Here is a 19,506-nt window from a genome sequence, read left to right as displayed (position 1 = left end):
TTAGGTGATTTATAATTTTGTAAACGTCTCACGTCTCTCCTCATACGTTTTGCTAAATGATTGTGAAATGAGCTCCTACACACAGTTTTTGCAAGTCTTTGTGATTACCTATCTTTTAACAATATCCGCGCTCGTTACACAAAACATTTACACCAAATAATAATGATCTCGATAATGTAAAAAAACTTTGGAAATGTTTTAAAGGTGGGTGGAACACAATGTAGTACTAATATGAGGTGTACGGATAATTAACTCAACGTAGGGGCTATTTTTCAATATTTTTACGAATTTGAATATGAGAATATTCTCAGAAATATCAGAGCCCTTCAAAATTAACAAGCTAATAAAGCTATAAAAACAAACTCTAAATTCATCGTTTTACAGAGGCGATGTGAAATAATTTGGGCTTCTATTTTTTGTCATGAATCTTCCCATCGTCTATGTAAAACGATACCAATGTTTAATTATGGATACTTTTACTAGATAAACATATATTAGAATAAGTTATAAAATACGTTATTTTAATTCTTGTATGCTGAAACTTCTTCCTCTTCTTTCTTCACGGCTTGGATCAGGACCAATGACATGACAGCATTCACCACCTTAAAAATAATCTCGTTTATTTCTCTGACCATGTAATGTGGTGTGAAAATATAATGTGGTTCCTCAATGAAATATTAAGGACTCCCATTTTGTAAATCGATGACTAATAAAAGTTTGGTAGCCTCATTTGAGTAAGTAATTCACAAAATAAAGAACAAAAATTTACCCTAATTTTTAGACAAACAGTCAACACAATTAATTTTAATATGGGTATCTTTTACGCCTGTCATTGTTTTTAACCAAGTTAAAAAAAGAGGGAGTTATAAATTCGGCAGTTTTTTTTTTCAAGAATATTTTTTTTGGAAATGTTTAGCAAATGTTAGCCCTTAATTTTTTTCTGCAATGTATGTATGTGTGTATGTACTCTTTATTGGACAAAAGTAAAGAAATAAAATACAATTTAAATTACAATTTGAGATACTTGTACAAATGCGGACTTATTCCGTTAAGGGATCTCTACCAGTCAACCTTGAGTGCTTAAGAGGGGCATCAGTTGCGTACTGACAAAGAGTGAGTTTAAGAGTGGAAAATAAAATAAATAAATATCATGGGACACTTTACACCAATTGACCTAGTCCCAAACTAAGCAAAGCTTGTACTATGGATAAACATACTTATATGGATAAATACATACTTAAATACATATTGTGAACATCCAAGACCCGAGAAGAATCATTCGTATTATTCATACAAATATCTGCCCCGGCCGGGAATCGAACCCGGAACCTCAAGCGTCGTAGTCAGGTTCACTAACCACTTGGCCATCCGGTCGTCAAATGTTTATGTGAAAGATGCGAAAAAAAATCTGTGTGATGTTCTGTGACGAAAATTCTGTGTATTTAGCTCCTGAAAGAGGTGATAAATTTTGTTTGTGTTTAATTATCTGCTTATGCAAGAGCAACTCCAGAGAAATCGCATGACCGTTTGTACTTTTGAAGTGTCAATAAAAAAAACTTACCGCAACCATACACGCAGCAAGTACAATGCCAGCCAACCATCCAGTCTTGCCTTCAAGGTACCATGTTAGCTCATCGATGCAGCCATGGAAGTAAGCATTGCCAGTAACAGAGTCACGGCATTCGGATGGTAAGGGTTTACGCATGCTAATGTAGTCCATCGGACCGTCCGCACCGCAGCAACCAATCTGTCAACATTAGACAAAGAAATAACATATTTGTAGCTCTTAAGCTGTCAATTGCAACGTTAGGTTCGTAAGTCCCTTTTGTGACCCCATCTGAAATGCCCTCCCGATTCACGACCCCTCCTGTATAATGGAGCATGTCAAAAGAAAAAACACAGTTTATTGTCGCTGCAGACATTATGCTTGATTTAGGAGAGTCCGTAGCCCCCATAGGAATAATTGAAAGTGCTTCGTTTGTGAGATTCTGTATCGATACACATTATTTTGACGAAATAGTTTTTGATGAAGCAAAAACTATTTTAACACACACTTTTTTTGTTGAAAGTTAACTGCGAGATTTGTTATTATACGTTACCTACAAGATTATAACATCAAAAATATGTTCAAAAGACAACTTTTAAGATTTGGTTACTATAATAAAATAACATTAGTATAAAACATCGTCAAAAAAGTCATGATAACAATGCGACAAAACTGCATATACTTAACACGAAAGGAGACAACAATTGAACATTTTTCATTTACTGCATGAAAACGCGTCGCTGTTAAGTTAGTCATGGAGTCTGTTGCTCATCCATAGTCGATCAAGTTTAATTATCACAATAAAAAAATAAAAATCTTCTTTACATGCATAATGCTTCCAAACATGTAGAATACAATCGCGTTTGCCTCCAAAGAACATAGTTCGCGGTCAATCGGGAGTCAGACCATTTGATTAGGTACGGTTCGTATCTGGCCCTATACTACGAAGTGAAAAACTCGAACTTCGTATGTTGCCATCCCGCTGACGCTTATGTCATTTAATACACGAGTGAAAGGGATGGTGCGATACGAACTTCGATTTTCGAGTTTCGTAGTAGCCCCTCTGTCCCGGCGACCATACGTTAGCAGCACGTCATTCCCCTCTATGCACTTTCCAACTCGGCTGTTGTACGCAAAACGCGTTTTGCTGTTTGCTTCGTTAGCTGTCACGGTGCGATTTTGCTACTTTTTTTATATGAGCAATGTCAAATTGGGAACGGGAAAAATTGTACGTAAACGGAATAGAGAATTGATTGACACAGAGCATAGCTTCATGACAACTAGAGAACTTTGAGTTTGTGCTGGCAAAGTGAATGTATTTTACAGTCGGAAAAACGAATCCACGTATCATCCATCATGTCCCTTTATTTGATATTTAGGTTTTGGTAACATACATGTGCTATGAAATTGATAAAGGAGAATAACGAACTTCAGCTTCTTCGACTTAAAAAACCGTTTTTAGGAGAAAAAAATAACATTTGCCTTACAAAATATGTAAACAGTAGTATATATACAAGTTACATACACTAAAGTCAAATATATTTTCAATTTTAACGTGTACACACGACAGAAGAATAGAAATGTCACCCGAGCTAAAAGCACGAGAGGCATATATTTGGCTAAAAATCAGATTTTATTTTCCAGGTTTAATCTGAGTGATCTGTAACGACTATCTGTAGTTAATTGAGGAAGGTACCTACTTGTAAAATACTTTTTTCTTTCTTAACTTACCCCTTCTTGTACCATCCTCAGAATTTCCCTGCTGCCTTCATGCTGGGGATTGTTCATGAGTCGCACGATGACATCTCTGATCAGCGGTTGAATGCCCGAGTCGTAAGTGGAAAAGTCCAGGACAACGCACGAGCCGATCAGGCCGAAGACGAAAGAAGCAATTTGCGATCCTATGTACTGAAAAAGAATGGCGCGTTGAGAGTCGAAAGAAACTTTTGTACTTTTTTTTAAACAAAGGTTTTTGTTGATGTTAGTTTTTATTAGAGTCTGGCTAATGAAAGATGAACCTGCAAAACGCCGCAAATTCAAAAAATTTGCAGATGGTATCACCATAGAATAAGTAATAGTACAAGTACAGAAGCTTCCCTGCCGTACAAAAGTGACGATTAGGCATAAAAATCGTGCCTACTTTATGCTTCTCTGTCTATAGTATGAACATAAAAAGTTAATACGAATATTTTGAGAAAAAGTGAATCTTAGGAGCCACAATTGTATAGACCAGTTCCACAATTGTATTGAACAGTTCTAAAAGGGATTTAGTATCAAAATATATCCAGACACTTAAAATCCTACATTTTATTCTTCAACTGAATTCATCATCATCCACCGTAGGACGTCCACTGTTGGACATATGCCTCTCCCATAGACTTTCAGTTGTTTCGGTTTGAAGCGGCTTGCATCCACCGTAACCCGCGGCTTAACCAAGGTCATCCACCAACCAAGTCCATCTCGCTGGTGGACGTCCTACGCTGCGCTTGCTGATCCGTGGTCTCCATTCGAGAATTTTTCGGCCCCTACGACCATCCGTTCTGCGTGCTATATGGCCTGCCTATTGCCACTTCAACGAGCTAATAGGGATTTTGACACCATTAAAAGATAATTCGAAGACTGACTCCAGTAAAAAAAACGCTTTATTTTAGCCCTGAAAGCCAGATTAATTTTCGATTAACTGCAAAATTAGATTTTTTGTTGCTTTAAAACAAATAAATAGTTAGTTGATTGAGTGTGCGAACACGTGACGTCATAAGTTTCTATTTCCATTCAAACTCTATAGGAGAATTGTGTTTTGACAGCTCATAAAAAGTAATAATTAGTGGTATCAACATAGCTATTCGCTCCAACTAAATTAAACTTAATTAAATTTAACTTCAACTAAATTATATACTCGTAGGTACGGCCAATACATACAATCAAATAGTATTCCTTACTGAAAAAGGTACATCTTTGGATGTTATCAGCTTTCGCTACCTCTTGAATGTTGATATTATTATCAACTATATAAAAATACCCTTGCTCTGAATGTTCAAATTATAAACAAAGAAAAACAGACCAAGATTGTACACCGATGTTACTAGAGGGACCTGTTTTTTTTCAAATTTATAATTTGAAAAAGAAAGTGTTTTGTTTCAGTCACACACTTGCATACCCTTCAGAATTATTGTAAATACATTGCATATTTATGTACACACGATAAAACCAATTTTCATATAAGAAAGAAACTATAGGTAGGTACTGCTAAACTTTACTAGCCTTAAGTTAAAATAAAGAAGGCTTTTGTTTTGGGTACTAGATAACAGATAGACCTAATAATCTACATCTATTATATACGAAATTAATGTAAACACATACTTCTTCACGCCTAATTTATTTAGTGTGTAAAATGAGGCACTTGGGTTACACCATTATGAATTGGCAATCCCAAGAAACAATCCTAATAAAAATGCTTTATTTTTTATTTCCGAACTCCAAAACCAGATTAATACGCATTAATACGCAATTAACGGTATATAAATATATTTTTAAGTACTTAAAAATCAATAAATAGCCAATAACTAATGTAACATTTTGCTTTTATCTTACAAAACTGTGAAGGTAGCGTTTCACATTTAATTAAAAATAAGTCAAATTAAAATTATATATTGAATTTTCCTTACGTCTACTTTGATTATTTTTATATTTCACTTTATCTATCGATTTGTGGCACTCAATAAAGAATATTTATAGTGTGCTTGCGTTGCTTCTTACCGCATACAACAACATGACGTTTTCCATAAGCGCGGCGCCGCAACCAAGAAAGGCTACAACCATGATGACCAGAGACCCGATGAGGATGATGTAAATGCCTATGAAGTACTTCTGTAGTTCCAAAACCCGCATCCATTCGTTGAACCCTGGCTCTATGCAGATCCAGAGGCAAAGTGCGAAGATGGAAATGCCGAATAACTGAAAATAAAAAGCAAAAATGACACTCAAATTCAACATAGTCAGTCGGAAAACTATCTTCTACGGGATCCCCAAGGATATGGCCACAATTAATGGTCTGATAGCAGCCTAAATGTCTGTGACTAGACTTTTTTTTTAAATAACCCTAATAAGCTATTTAGTGTACGATTCTTACCAACCAGAGGCCATAACCTAAGGTACGAATGCTCATAATTGCATTACCCATTTCTTTCTATCATCATCCTATAACGTTTAACAGAAAGAAGTAGTGAAAGTAATTGTGATTCCGAATGCGTTAGACATTTACGACCCCATAGGCCCCGCCGAGCGCATTTTACAATGCGTTAAAGGCAATTCCGTTTGTGCGGTAAACTACTATTAATAATGAATAATTAAATACCTAATTGTTTATAAAACAATATTGCAAAGTCAATCAATCAATAATTTTATTTATCGAAACATGTATTTGATCTTACGAGTATAATCAGTATAATACATTATAGTGTCACTATGTTGTACTAGGAGGCATACAAAATATATAGGCATTCAATAAATGTCACGCATGTTTTGTTATTGATATTTATTTATGTACATAATAATATAACTTTGCCACCTTCCATTTAAATATTCTTGAACTGAATAATATTGTTAGAGTAAAAAGTTAAATATAACATTTTTTTTTTTAATTTCAACTGGTCAGACTGTCTTATTATTTTTGGCAAACAACACACACGTTTACACTGAATAAAAATTACACTTGAACACTATATAATATTGTTCATCATCAACAAAACAAAGAAAACGGTAAGATGAAAACAAATTTGACCGCGCTTAAAAACATAACGCATGTACATAACTTACATAAACGCGCCGGACCCTAAAAGCAATAAAACTAGGCCTAAGATAAAACACGAACAATAGTGATGTCGGGGGCTAAAAGTTTTATAATCTCATTAATGCCGTGAGTGTGCCGACTTTTATTCGGTGGTATAACAGATCCAGTCATCCACGGAACCCTAGGTGATCTCGTCGTTTTAATTTATGTAGACGAGTCATAATAAAAATTAGGATTACATTTTTGAACTAAAACTACCTTGAAACACAAACATAATTAGTAGTTAAGCTGTAATAGCGCTGGCGCGCAGTTGACGGTTGGTGTTCTCCGGTCGAGCTTTCCTATGCAAGAAACCACAAATGAGTTTGAAACATGTCACGCGTAACTCAGCTATTAATATTAAGATAAGTGACCCATGTATTTCGTTTTGATAATCATGATACAGTTGTTTTCCAAGAGTATAAATTACATAAAAAATTGCTATGTCTGAATTTATTTAAGTATTTATTTATTTACAAACTAAGGATGTTGCAGTGAAACTGTCAAAACAGTGACCAAAAACTCAGAAAAATTGATCTGCCGCTATCGATTTATCATTTTAAATGGAAAGTCCTAAAATGATTGCTGCTATTTAACAAATATATAGATGTTTTAAATAAATAGTTATTAAAGAGACATTAGCAATAATGTAACATTAGCAATAAGTGATTATGTGAATTAAAAATACAATACTAATAATTAACTCAGTGTTAATCAATTTTAATTCTACTAGTAAAAGTTACAAGTAAAAACAAAACAACAAAATATTTAGCTTGAAAGCAAGATCAAAATTTTATAGAAAAAAAATTATACATGAATGTACTGAAAAACCAAATCATATTGGGTATGATTTTATTGATCACCTAATAAATGCGTTCTCGGCGACATAATAAATAATACTTGTTCCTCAAATAGTAGTTCTGTCACCTAAATTGAATCACCAAATAATATGAAAACGGTTTACTAAATATTATTTAAAAATAACTCGGAAATAATATTGATCATCAAATAATTATATTGGGTTCCAAAATAATAGATGTGTCACTAAAACTGAATCACCAAATAATATAGAAATGGCTTCTTAAAAATTAATTATAATCACTGGAAAATAATTTGATCATCAAATAATTGAACTGAAATTTGACGATAACGATATAGGTACAATGAATGAAATAATAATAATTATATCTTCTCACAAACTACACCAATTTACCCAGCCCCAAACTAAGCAAAGTTTGTTCTATGGGTGCTAAACAACGGGTAGACATACATACATATATATATACTTAAATACATACAAACATCCAACGCTCAAGTACCTACTACAAACATTTATATTCATCATACAAGTATTAGCAAAAAATGTTCGGTTCTGGCACTTCGCCGGCCGCTGCCGCGGCACGCTCGCTTCGCTCGCTTGGCTCGCGCACTGAGGGTCGCAGTTCTACCTAACACTCCTCCTCGCTTCGCTCGTCGTCGTACCTAAACAGACCTGCCTTAGTAGAATAGGTAGAAGCATCGAATTAAGGAACTGATCTATTTATTAGGTGACAGATCTATTATTTTGATGATCGAATTTTGATGATCAAACTATAATTTAGGATACAGGTTTACATTAATCTGATGACTAATATATTTCTTAGGGATAGATATAATAATTAGGATATCGCAGTTTAGTGACAAATCTAAATTTAAGTGACAGAAAATTTAGTTCCCAATCATATTTAGCTTGAACATGAAACTACCGTGAAGCTCACTCATATAAAATTGTATTGTAACGGATAACTCACGTATTAAATCGAGTTTAGCTCAACATGCTTCGGGCTGTCGATTTAAGGCGTGAGTTATCCGTTACAATATCATTTTACATATTCAGCTTTTCAATATTACCTCGTTTCGCTACTGTAGCAATATAGAACTGTGTAATAACCTTGTTTTTGCCTTGCTGATACATCGCTGAAGGTAAAAGTGAAATGAGTTCCTTCAGATTGTTTTGTTGCTCAGATATACTTACGAATTCAGGGGGATGTCAATTTTGGAAAATAAAACCTATTCTATTTGTTTGCTTCTCACGCCGAGAGGTAAAGCATTAGATAAAGAAAAACACAAGTGACCATTTAAATACCTATCTTTTGGATGGTAATAAGTAGCGATTGAAGTTTTCATAGACAAAAAAGTGTACAATGTGTAAAATGTTCTTTAATGCATTAAGAAATAGATCAAATTAGTAAGCAAAAAAAGTAAGGAAATGTGCGAATCCAATCCAAGCTATGGATGTATAAGAATCACCAGGGATCTCCACACGGTAGCAAGTTTTAATAGAAAGAAGTTATAATCTGCAAACTAAATATGACTCCATAGCAGACAAACTTCCCAGCGTTGAAAGACTGTGTGCATTATTAAAAATAAAAATTGCTGCTGTCTGAAACTCCAAATAAACTTTTGTGGCTAGTACAGACTGACGAATGGCGGAACATTTTATATCGGCAAGTTTCGCAATATTTAACCTTTGTGTCAGTTCATTCTTCGTAATAGACTTTTGTTTCCCTGGGCTCCAGGGAAACACTCGAGTCGAGAAAATAGGTAAATTGGTAACAACAAAGTCATAAACAAATTTGTCTTGATGTATCTCGCTGACGAGTTACTGGCTGTTATGCCACGTGAATTGTCTCCAACTTTTACATGTCATTTGCGAACTAGATACTGTGCGGAAAAAATTAAGTTATCTCTTTGTTTCATTCTGTCATTGGCTGTTAAGATATCTTTTATATGTAATGGTTTTTTAGTTTCTTTAACTTGATTACCTTAGTAACGTTTTATTATTAACTAAACCTATTATTGCCTGCGACTTAAGAAAAAGTTTATTGTGCGTCCTCGGGAACAACTATTTTTTTCTGAATAAAAGCTATTAATAGAATAGAATAGAATATGCTTAGAATAGAATTACATTTATTCAACCAATACATCATGACAAAGAAGAAAAACACATTTACAAAATGATAAAGAATACAAAAACAAACAAATAAGGATGTGAAGCCGAAACTTTTAACTTTACTATGAATGAATTAATGAATGATTTATTTGTTAAGTCACAGAGATTTTATAGATTTAACGGATTCTTTATATTTTGCCGTTAGGCATAGAAATATTTGTTTATTTAAAACAATAATATTAATGTACTTAAATTAAATTGTTACCTCCAGGAATTAAAATTTAATATCGAGAAATTTATTAACCTCCCTACATATTAATCCGAAATCCAAATTCCATAACAATATACATCATCAATACAATTTATAAATTATAAACTCAATTATCATTTAATTATTATAAAATTAGGAAACAATAAAAAATATTATAAATATATGTTATTATATTCTAGTCTTGTAATACGATTTATACTAGATTTTATGGCAATCGGTTTAGTATTTGGGGCGGAACAAACAAAAAAACTCACTTTCGCATTTATAATAATTAGTAAGAATGATACATGGTTTACTAATGTTTCGGCGAATAACGTTTGGCAACCTGTTTCATTTCGCAACTTTTCATTTCCCAACTGTTTAATATTTTTGAAACTGTAAAGATTTCAGGATTTTAATAAAACTAACCTAACCTAACCTAAAGGGTTCTACACGATGGCCCTGAAATAAATCATGAAATATATAAAAGAAAAGTTGCTAAATGAAACAGGTTGCCAAACGTTACGTTGCGAAAAGGCAGTACTCGTGATAGATACGTTTTGTATATGTACAGTCAAGTGTGTGTCTTATTTCGACGCAATAAGACCGTAGTAACATATTTTTGAGTGGTTCGAATAGATACTTATTTTTGCACTTGACTGTACAATCTCGAGTCCAGTACGAGTAGCAACGACGTCAATTACTAGTCATACTTTATTTGTTTGGTTCAAAATCAACATAAAATCAATAGTAGGTACTTCATAATTGATGAGATACCAGAGGCACCAGAGCCTAATTTATTCTTACTGTATTTACTCCTGTAGTACTTATTTATAGTCTCACGGCTGGAGACTGTATTTATTTCAGTAATTATTTGCGCTTTGGAAACTCTGATGAGACGCCTTTCCAAGTTAGTAATTAAATCATAAATCTGTATTTCGGCGAATTCAACTGAGCCTACCTAAAGTTAAGTGATGCAAACAAAATAAGCTTTGAAAACATGAAGAAATTGCGAGTGCTGATTCAATTTACAGTTCTCAAGACCAATAGGCATCGGTAAGTAAGTGAGAGCCATAATCTTATTCGAAAAGCTTGCTTACGAAAACAAAACCATAAGATGAAATCACGTTTACGACACCAACGGATTCGGAGATGAATATTCACAAAACGAACAAACAAAACTTGGCCATATCTACGTTTTATTATACTTTGTCTACAAAAGCCGTCGCCGAGACAACAACGCTGTTCGCAATCCATTAGGGCCCGCCAAATGATGCGGAAAGTTGACTTGTACGTTTGTACGGTTTGTGGAAAAATCATATAATGCTCGGGAACCGTGTACCGCCATTAATGCTCGAATACACCCGCTGGTACATGCTTGATGATAAACGAGCCGCTGTGAGTGAAGGCTCGCCCCTCAATTGATATGGTTCATTGAGAAACTTTTTAATTGAATACTATCAATTTTCACATAAAAGTCCCGTAAAGTGATTAGTCAGTTTCTTCGCAATGAAATATAGTTACAAGACAGAAATAATCTTTCATAATACCTATTCCGAAAAAGGAAATGAAATTTTCGGTTCACGTGAAAAATTGTATAAGTTCACAGAACTCGCTTTCAGGTCGGCTCTCAGAAACGATTTCGTCGGTTTCATGACACGAAATTATTGTATTTGATAAGAAAGAAAGCGTAAACGAGCAGTTTGTATTATATGTAGGACCGGGAATGCACAAATAAACCTCGGATGCTCGATAAATCGATTTTTATTCACTTTGGCGCGTGCACACCCATCTACCGATCTCCCTTTCTCGCTCTTTAATTCATCTCTCTCACACATTTCCTTACGTTCCAATCACGCTTCCAATCCCAATATATATATATATATATATATATATATATATACGTAAACGAGCAGTTTGTATATTATATATATATATCATAAAAAGCACATTTGAAATCGCGTCTGGGCGTCTCGTTGTAACTACGTTTGCCCCTTTTCGGAGCCAAAAGGCGGACTTTTATTTACTTTTTTTGGATGTTCAAAAATTTATAGCATCGTAAAAACTCGCACCGCGCTCGTTTGCCATGCAAGAGCCGCTGCGAGGAAGGTACGAATATGACATCATAACATGATTACAATGTGCCCAATATGCTGAGTAGGTGTGCTGATAAGCGCTCGAGCCCTGCTCACTACGGACAGTCCTCGCCTTTGTTATTCATAAATAACAACCTTAAATTCAAATGTTTTTATGAAATTAATCTGTTGTACATAAATGTGGTTGATATAACTGTAACACATTTCTCTTTCCTCGCTTTAGCTACATTGAGCTGAAACGTTTTGAGTGGCAAAAAACTATTATTTCTGTCGCAGTGTCCCGGTTTCCCCGGTAACAGCCGTCAGGCCCGCTTCCCGTTGTATCTCCTCCGAGACACCTGCGAAGCTGGAATAATAAAGAGTTTTACAACGTTTCAAAATGGGAGTTTTTCCCGCAATTCAACCACAACGTGCACTTAAGGGATTTGAATATCTTATATGGTAGGTTTTCTCTATTCCACGCTTCCCGGGATGAACGGATTCGTCCCTATATTTTAAGTCCTAAAACAATTCCCTTAACACGAATAGCATTTCAACACAAGGTGCGTGAGGACGAGCCGATTTGAGTTTAGTGAATGCTAAATCGCCGTGATTCCAAACACGGAATAGAAAATAAATCCGTGCGAAGGCAATTTTATATAAATTGCAATCATATGGGTAGAACTGACTTCTTTACGGGTCTGCCCCTCGACTTAACGTTACAGCGTTTACGGGGAAGATTGCGGAAAAATAAATTTCGCAAATGGAATGAGACGCCACGGTGAGCTGAGAGTCAGCGAATAAACTGGGATTTGAGAGTTCAGCATCTTATTTTCACTGCTCTAAGGTCCTTTACTTTAGGTGCTATTTGATATCTGAGATGATAAATGTGTATTCAGATGCATTGAGATAATGAATACGCAATTACCGTCAAACCCCAAGGCAATGTGTCCGCCAAACGCTAAAAAAATAGGTAGTTATTCTGTAAGTGACTACAGTTGGTATCACACGATTAACTACTCAATTTTTTTTTCATTATGATATTGTTCTCATGCTCATATATTCTGAAGTAAATTGAGTTTTGCGCACCATTTATACAGCTTTTCAGAAGTTTGAATAATAAAGGAGCGCTACGTAGAGAAAACTATAAACTTTTAAGTTGAGTACCTACCTAGTCGGATCAGTGAAATTATTTTTTCACGTCATAAAGTCCAAGTAAAAATGTAATTTGTGTACGTTCGTATTTCAACGGGTTTTAAAGTAGAACTTTTTTGCGTGACAAGGAAAACAGCCAACCATGTGGGACACCGGTACAGTCATTATAAAAAATGTATTTCTATACAAATTGCCGGGGAATCAAAACCTGTAGGGCACTTTCAATTGTCCTAGAATCTTGAAATTCGTAGCTGTACTATTAAGTATTCAAAAAGACAAGTTTGAAAATCGTAATCGTCTGTGTCAGGAACCAATCTAAAATGGACTCACACTGCGTAAATTTGACTTAGGATGAGAACTCTGCCAACACTGGGTATTCACCTACAAAGGCCGTTAGTCGGGTTTCTATAGTAAGTTGCTTACATCAAATGGGCTTGCGTTTTTATTTGTGAGTACTCGTACCTCTTATAGAGAAAAATATTTATATTAGTATGAACATTTTTGATAGGAAGTGGAAAATTTTGATATGTGGGCAAGTCATCATCATCATTTTAGCCGTAGGACGTCCACTGTTGGACCTAGGCCTCCCCCATAGACCTCCAGTCGCTTAGCAGCCTGCTTCCACCGTCAACCCGCGGCTTTAACCAGGTCATCCGTCGATCTCGTTGGTGGACATCCTACGCTGCGCTTGTCACTCCGCGGTCTCCACTCGAGAACTTTTCGGCCCCAACGGCCATCTGTTCTCCGTGCTATATGGCCTGCCTATTGCCACTTCAACGAGCTAATTCGCTTAGCTATATCGGTGACCCTTGTTCTTCTACGTTCCTCATTTCTGATTCGATCCCATAGAGAAACCCCAAGCCTATTTATAAGGCCTATAGTGAAGCAACACGTCTCGGATCCACATGTCACCACTGGCAACACACATTGGTTAAAGACTTTCGTCTTTCTCTCTTCGACTTTCTTAAGGCACTGAGGAATTTTGGATGAGAAGACATTACAGTTGGATTCGACGATTGACCTCCTTCTCGAAGTTGGAATTACCTAATTGGACGGTTTGTCTTAGGTATACATACGCGTCAACAACTTCAAGAACCGATTTCTCAACCAAAACAGGGGTAGGCACCACATGGACATTTGACATGATCTTCGTCTTGTCCCTGTTTATTTTGAGGCCCACACGTTGGGAGACTCGATTGAGGCCTGATTGGGATTGGGGCTCGATTTGGGCAAGTATTGGGCCAATTTTATGGTCTATTATGAGAAAAAAATCTAGAGGTGTCACTACGTCACAACCACTTAAAAAATGTGTATTTTTTCTTTGGTTGTTTTTTAATTTTTTATGTATACTCGTATGATAACTAGTATCAGTTTTTTGGGAAGCGATGCAAATCTAAAGAACATAATTTCAAAATTTGAAGCAAATCGCATGAATAAGTACATCTTGAAATAAAATACATTAAAATAAATCTTGAATAAAATCATAAGTCAAAAACTGTCACAAGTAGGATGTTCATACTCAGCATAAATATTCTTCACTATAAGAGGTACTCACAAAAAAAAACTCAAGCCCATTTGATGTAAGGGCCGACTTATTATGGAAACCTGACTATGACCTTTGTATGAAACCTTCGATGCATTTACGTCTTGCATAGTGGCCGGTGTTTTGTTCAAGTCGGTAAATTCAAAATTCTTCATTCTGTTAGTAGGCAAGTGCGCCCGAACTTTAGTACCTCGTTTGTTTTCGATTGCAATCGTTAGCATCGCTCGAGATCTCTGATTGTCACTTCAATTAAGTCAGCGTTCGTCTTGGCTTAAATCCAAAACTCAATTAACGAAACCGAGTCCGCAGCAATAACTCCTGACAATTATTTCTCATTTGCCCCAGCATCTAGCGAACTCAGGTGTGGTTTGAACGGCTCTTGAAATCCTTCTAAACGTTTTTGGCGCAAGGCCCTATACTATGAAGTGCAAAATTCGAGCTTTGTATCTTGCCGTCCCGCTGACGCTTGTATTATTTAATACGAGAGTGAGAGGGATGATATGATACGAACTTCTATTTTCGAATTTTGTAGTAGCCTCCTTGCATCGTGTCGATTCACAATCCATTAGACATGACTATTTACGTAGTTAAATGAAGAGTTAAATTTGTTTTGCTTGGAACCAGTAGATCTCGATTAACTAAATATTGCCCCGGTACAGAGATTTACTAAAGAAATTAATTGAATTCAAAGAAATGAGAAGCCGTGGTGGTCGAGTGGTTTGACCTATGGCCTCTCAAGCAGAGGATCGTGGGTTCAAACCCCGGCTCGCACCTCTGAGTTTTTCGAAATTCATGTGCGGAATTACATTTGAAATTTACCACGAGCTTTACGGTGAAGGAAAACATCGTGAGGAAACCTGCACAAACCTGCGAAGCAATTCAATGGTGTGTGTGAAGTTCCCAATCCGCACTGGGCCCGCGTGGGAACTACTGTCCAAGCCCTCTCATTCTGAGGGGAGGCCTGTGCCCTGCAGTGGGACGTATATAGGCTGGGATGATGATGATGAAAGAAATGAGGCATAAATGGTATGTTTCTTGAGTGGAATTATACAGTTTTGCTTGCCCAAATAACAACACTTTTATATTTAATAGTCCCTTGCTTGCTATACGCTACTAGGAAATATTAAAAGAAAACGTCATTTTTAAAATCAAAATTAAATCTTGTAGTATTTTATCAAACTTTATTTCTTTTCATAAGGGCAAGGTATTTCATTTACGTACAATATTGATAAATCAAGCGTTCGTCCTAATAATCTTCTGAGGACATTCCATTTTCCACTTTCCTTAAATATAATTATAAGTTGGCCCGCCGTTAGTAACCAACAATTTTAATAATAAGTTCTGTAAATTGTACATACTAGTGACTAAATTCTGATTACTTCCCGAAATAATATTAGCACATAATAAGTTAAACATGGTTTCTGATAAAGGTCCATAAACTATCTCAACAAATTTAACTTGAGAACGGTGTATCAGTTAAGGGCACGTGGTGTATCACACGTTCAAATTCAATTTTGATGATTATATTTGTTTTGTACCATTGAATTTACTTAATAACCGCTGTATAGCCAAGTTGCGGCCACAACTCCGCGATTTACTGCTCCGCCACGTGGAGCTAATGTGCGCTGTTTGCCGCCAACTTCGCTCGCTACTGAGTAATAACTGAACTAACAAGTTTTGTGATGACCACGGCCCTATCATGTAATGTGGCTTTTGAAGCCGTTGGGGTTTAAAGCAAAGATTAGTAAGAATCTGTAAAATAAAGTTTTTTTTAAACTTTCTTGTCTATCATCAACATCCTGCTCCCTTCCCAGCTTCATCTCTGGGGCCAGGCCTTCTTGTGCGTTTGCGCCAGGACAGTCTGTCCTGGGTTGTCAACGGTGGGATGTTTTGCGTCTTCTGGTCTCTTGACAGTGGAGCACCATAAGGCCGGAGCTTTGCCCCTTGCTCTTTGCTTGGTGTTTATGGTTGAGCACCGTTTTCACGGAGTAATTTTCATCCCGTCACATCACAAGGCCGTAGTCTCATAGGATCATAGTCTGCTCTCCCTGAGTTTTTCAGTTACAGGTAAAAACTTGTAAAAACTTTCTTGTCCTTTGTACTTATATGTATACCAAATTTCATGTCGATCCCACCACTGAAAATGGGTCTGATCCGACTTAAAGAATTTGATTCACATATACTTAGTAGGTAATACTACTTGTATTATTATCTATTCTGTGGATACGGCATATTAAATAAATATGCTTGTTATTTAAGACGCGGTTTTGCAGACGCGTTTCCTATGAAATAATGTTGATGATAGCTATGTGTCAATGGTGATTGTAGCTGCTTATGGATTATAAATTGTAATTAATTTGTTACCATTTATTGTCATATAAAATAGTTTTTATATGATCTTTACAGCAACTCAGCGTTCAAAGTCAAAGTCAAAGTCAAAATATCTTTATTTAATTTAGGCTATAACAAGCACTTATGAATGTCAAAAAAAATCTACCAGCGGTTCGGAAAAACCTCTGCTGAGAAGAAGAGTCCGGCAAGAAGCTCAACGAGGTATATATTTTTTTAAAACAGATTTACAATATTTTAAATGATATCTATACATCACAAGTATTTAACACAACTTTATTTTTAACACAGTAGGTTCGCTATTTGAAGGAATCGCTAATGCGGATCGGAATTATTTCCAAATTTCCATGTCCATGATATATCATTATCTTTATAATACGCCTTAAATATTAATGTCTTCTTGACAATAGATCTGAATTTTGTATCCGTTTCATTTGTAATATTTTTGGGAATTTTATTATAAAAACGTATGCAATTTCCCAGAAACGACTTTTTGGTTTTAGCCAGTATGTAAGATGGAACTTTAACCTTCCCTGTGTTTCTAGTAGCCTTTGGATTATCGACGTTTGTGGGAAAATCACATGTGTTTTTCCTAACATACATGATTATTTCAAAAACATAAAGCGACGGCAGGGTTAGGATACCTGTTTCCTTAAAAAAAGATCTTAAAGATTCACGCGTCTTCAAATTATAAATTGCTCTAATTTAAGGGAATTGTAGCGGTAAATAACATAAATAAGACGAATTCAATTATATGTCAAAATCTAACTGATTGGTACATGATTCTAACCCGGTTGAAAATATTCCTATCAATTCAGAGAATTACAAAGGATATTCTCAATTTTCAGAATACCGGTAATCTTCAAATTATGTACCTATTACAATTTCATTATATACGTGCTAATGGGAGTTGTTGAGGTTGATTTTTAATGCATATCTGTGAAGATACATAAGAATATGTATTGCCACAAAACTACAGTTTGAATTAAACTTTTGACCAAAAGCTGTTAAAACGAAGCAAAGCGAAGAGTTTATTGTATTGTATTGTAATTTTCTTCTAATTCACTTGCATTTCAAATTAATTTCAAACTGAGTTATGTTTGAGATTCTAAGTACTCTACATACGAATAACACATAGAGGTATAATGTTTGGTTTTCGAAATCGGCTTCAAAATCTTGTTCTGAAAAGATGGGATTTAAAGAATCCGGAACTAAGGAGATTACAAGTAACGGATGTATATTCACTTGATTGGGTTTTTATGAATCAGGTATGACGGCAGCTTACTAGGAAAGGGGACAATGGGCTTATCTCGAGATAACGTTCTCCGAACGTATCGAGGTACACGCTTGTTGATGTATTCCGTTTCATGTTTAATATTCTGCGAGTTGTTTTTCTATATTATCTTTCTTTGCTACTTTGGCTGGTATAATGACTTGGTGTGAATGCTTTATGAGGTTGCTCATATTCAAATATTACTAGGCTTCTTAAAGATATTTGCTTACATAATATATCTTATTCTTATTTTGAATTAATGTCATGCAGAAGTAGATTTAATAAGTGAAGCCTAATTCCATTACATACATAAGCTACACTTATATTAATAAGATTGTTTATTTTTCTATCTCTTTTGAATCTTCAGGAAACCGAAGAAAACCGACGAGCCCCGAGCGAAATTAACATTCTGGCTATACTGTATAATATGCAGGTGATGAACATTCGTGAACAAAACTTTTGAATGTCGTATCATAAATTGTTTTGATGTAACAAGAAGAAATTTATAATATGTCTACATCATAATAGTAGGTAGTGCACCACCGTTTAATTTCAGTTTAGTAATTAAATGAACTAGCCACAGAAATAACATTTCATAGTAATCAAGACCAAGTGCATAAATGATTTACCATGAGTCACTACATAGAACACTTTATTGCGTCTTCACTCTGTAATACCTATTCATAGACAATAGCATAGTATTAACTCAAATACCGATAAAATTAAGTTAAGTTATCCCTACTCATAATCAAGGAGTAACATAATTTCAACTTTACGACGCGTGTAGTAAGGTTCGATTCAAAAATCGAACTGATAAAACCTAAACGGACGATAGCGCAAATAGCTTCGACTTAAACCTTAACATGCAGTAGCACCGCCGTTCAATTCTGCACGTAATTCAAAGTAAACACTTGAAATAAAAGTAAAATGAGGTCCGACTGGAGAGAGCTCGGTACATACCCATAGTACGACATTGAAGCAAAACAGCGTATATTTGATGCAGTAGATTTGGGATTCGAGTTTTCCCACTCCCGGTCCTTTTCCTTCGCCTCTACCAACCGCCATTGCACTTTTTCACTTCACAGCACTTTTTTCGTTAATAGAAATAATACTGTTGTCTATTCGCGAACTCGATCGAAATGTAACTGGCTGCCATTGTTATCTGTAAGATAATGGCCTACACATTAGGTAGGTTATCTGTGTTTGCTCTGATAAAAAAACGAAAAGATAAGGATGGAACGAATTGCCACACCTAGTTTATTATTGCCGTTGCTCACACTAGGCAGGTGAATTTTGTATGCAGTCTAAGTCTGTGGGGATGTCCTTAGAGATTTCCCAGCTTAGAAAATGTCAAGAGAAGCGTCGGTATTGGATTTATATTTATAGTGGCATTCGCTGTGGGACGTAATAGGTTAGATAATACGAGTAGTAAATAGGTATTCGTCCCACAAAAAGAAGAATCTATGTAATCTATGAGACGACCAGATGGCCTAGTGGTTAGAGAACCTGACTACGAAGCTTGAGGTCCCGGGTTCGATTCCCGTGTCGGGGCAGA

At 35.6% G+C, this 19,506-nt stretch overlaps 1 protein-coding gene across 1 annotated transcript; it reads right to left on the bottom strand.

The window, feature by feature from the left end:
* Positions 1-302: 302 nt before the first annotated feature.
* On the bottom strand, positions 303-19,114 carry LOC141444955 (tetraspanin-2A-like). Its single transcript, XM_074110741.1, has 5 exons — positions 18,912-19,114; positions 5,303-5,500; positions 3,278-3,454; positions 1,562-1,747; positions 303-602 (listed from the first exon to the last, which is right to left on the bottom strand). The coding sequence occupies exons 1-5, from the start codon at positions 19,014-19,016 to the stop codon at positions 522-524; spliced, it is 747 nt and encodes a 248-aa protein (XP_073966842.1). The 5' UTR covers positions 19,017-19,114; the 3' UTR covers positions 303-521.
* Positions 19,115-19,506: the final 392 nt, after the last annotated feature.

Source organism: Choristoneura fumiferana, chromosome 2 (assembly GCF_025370935.1).
Source record: "Choristoneura fumiferana chromosome 2, NRCan_CFum_1, whole genome shotgun sequence".
NCBI lineage: Eukaryota > Metazoa > Arthropoda > Insecta > Lepidoptera > Tortricidae > Choristoneura > Choristoneura fumiferana.
This window is presented reverse-complemented; position numbering and strand designations above follow the sequence as displayed.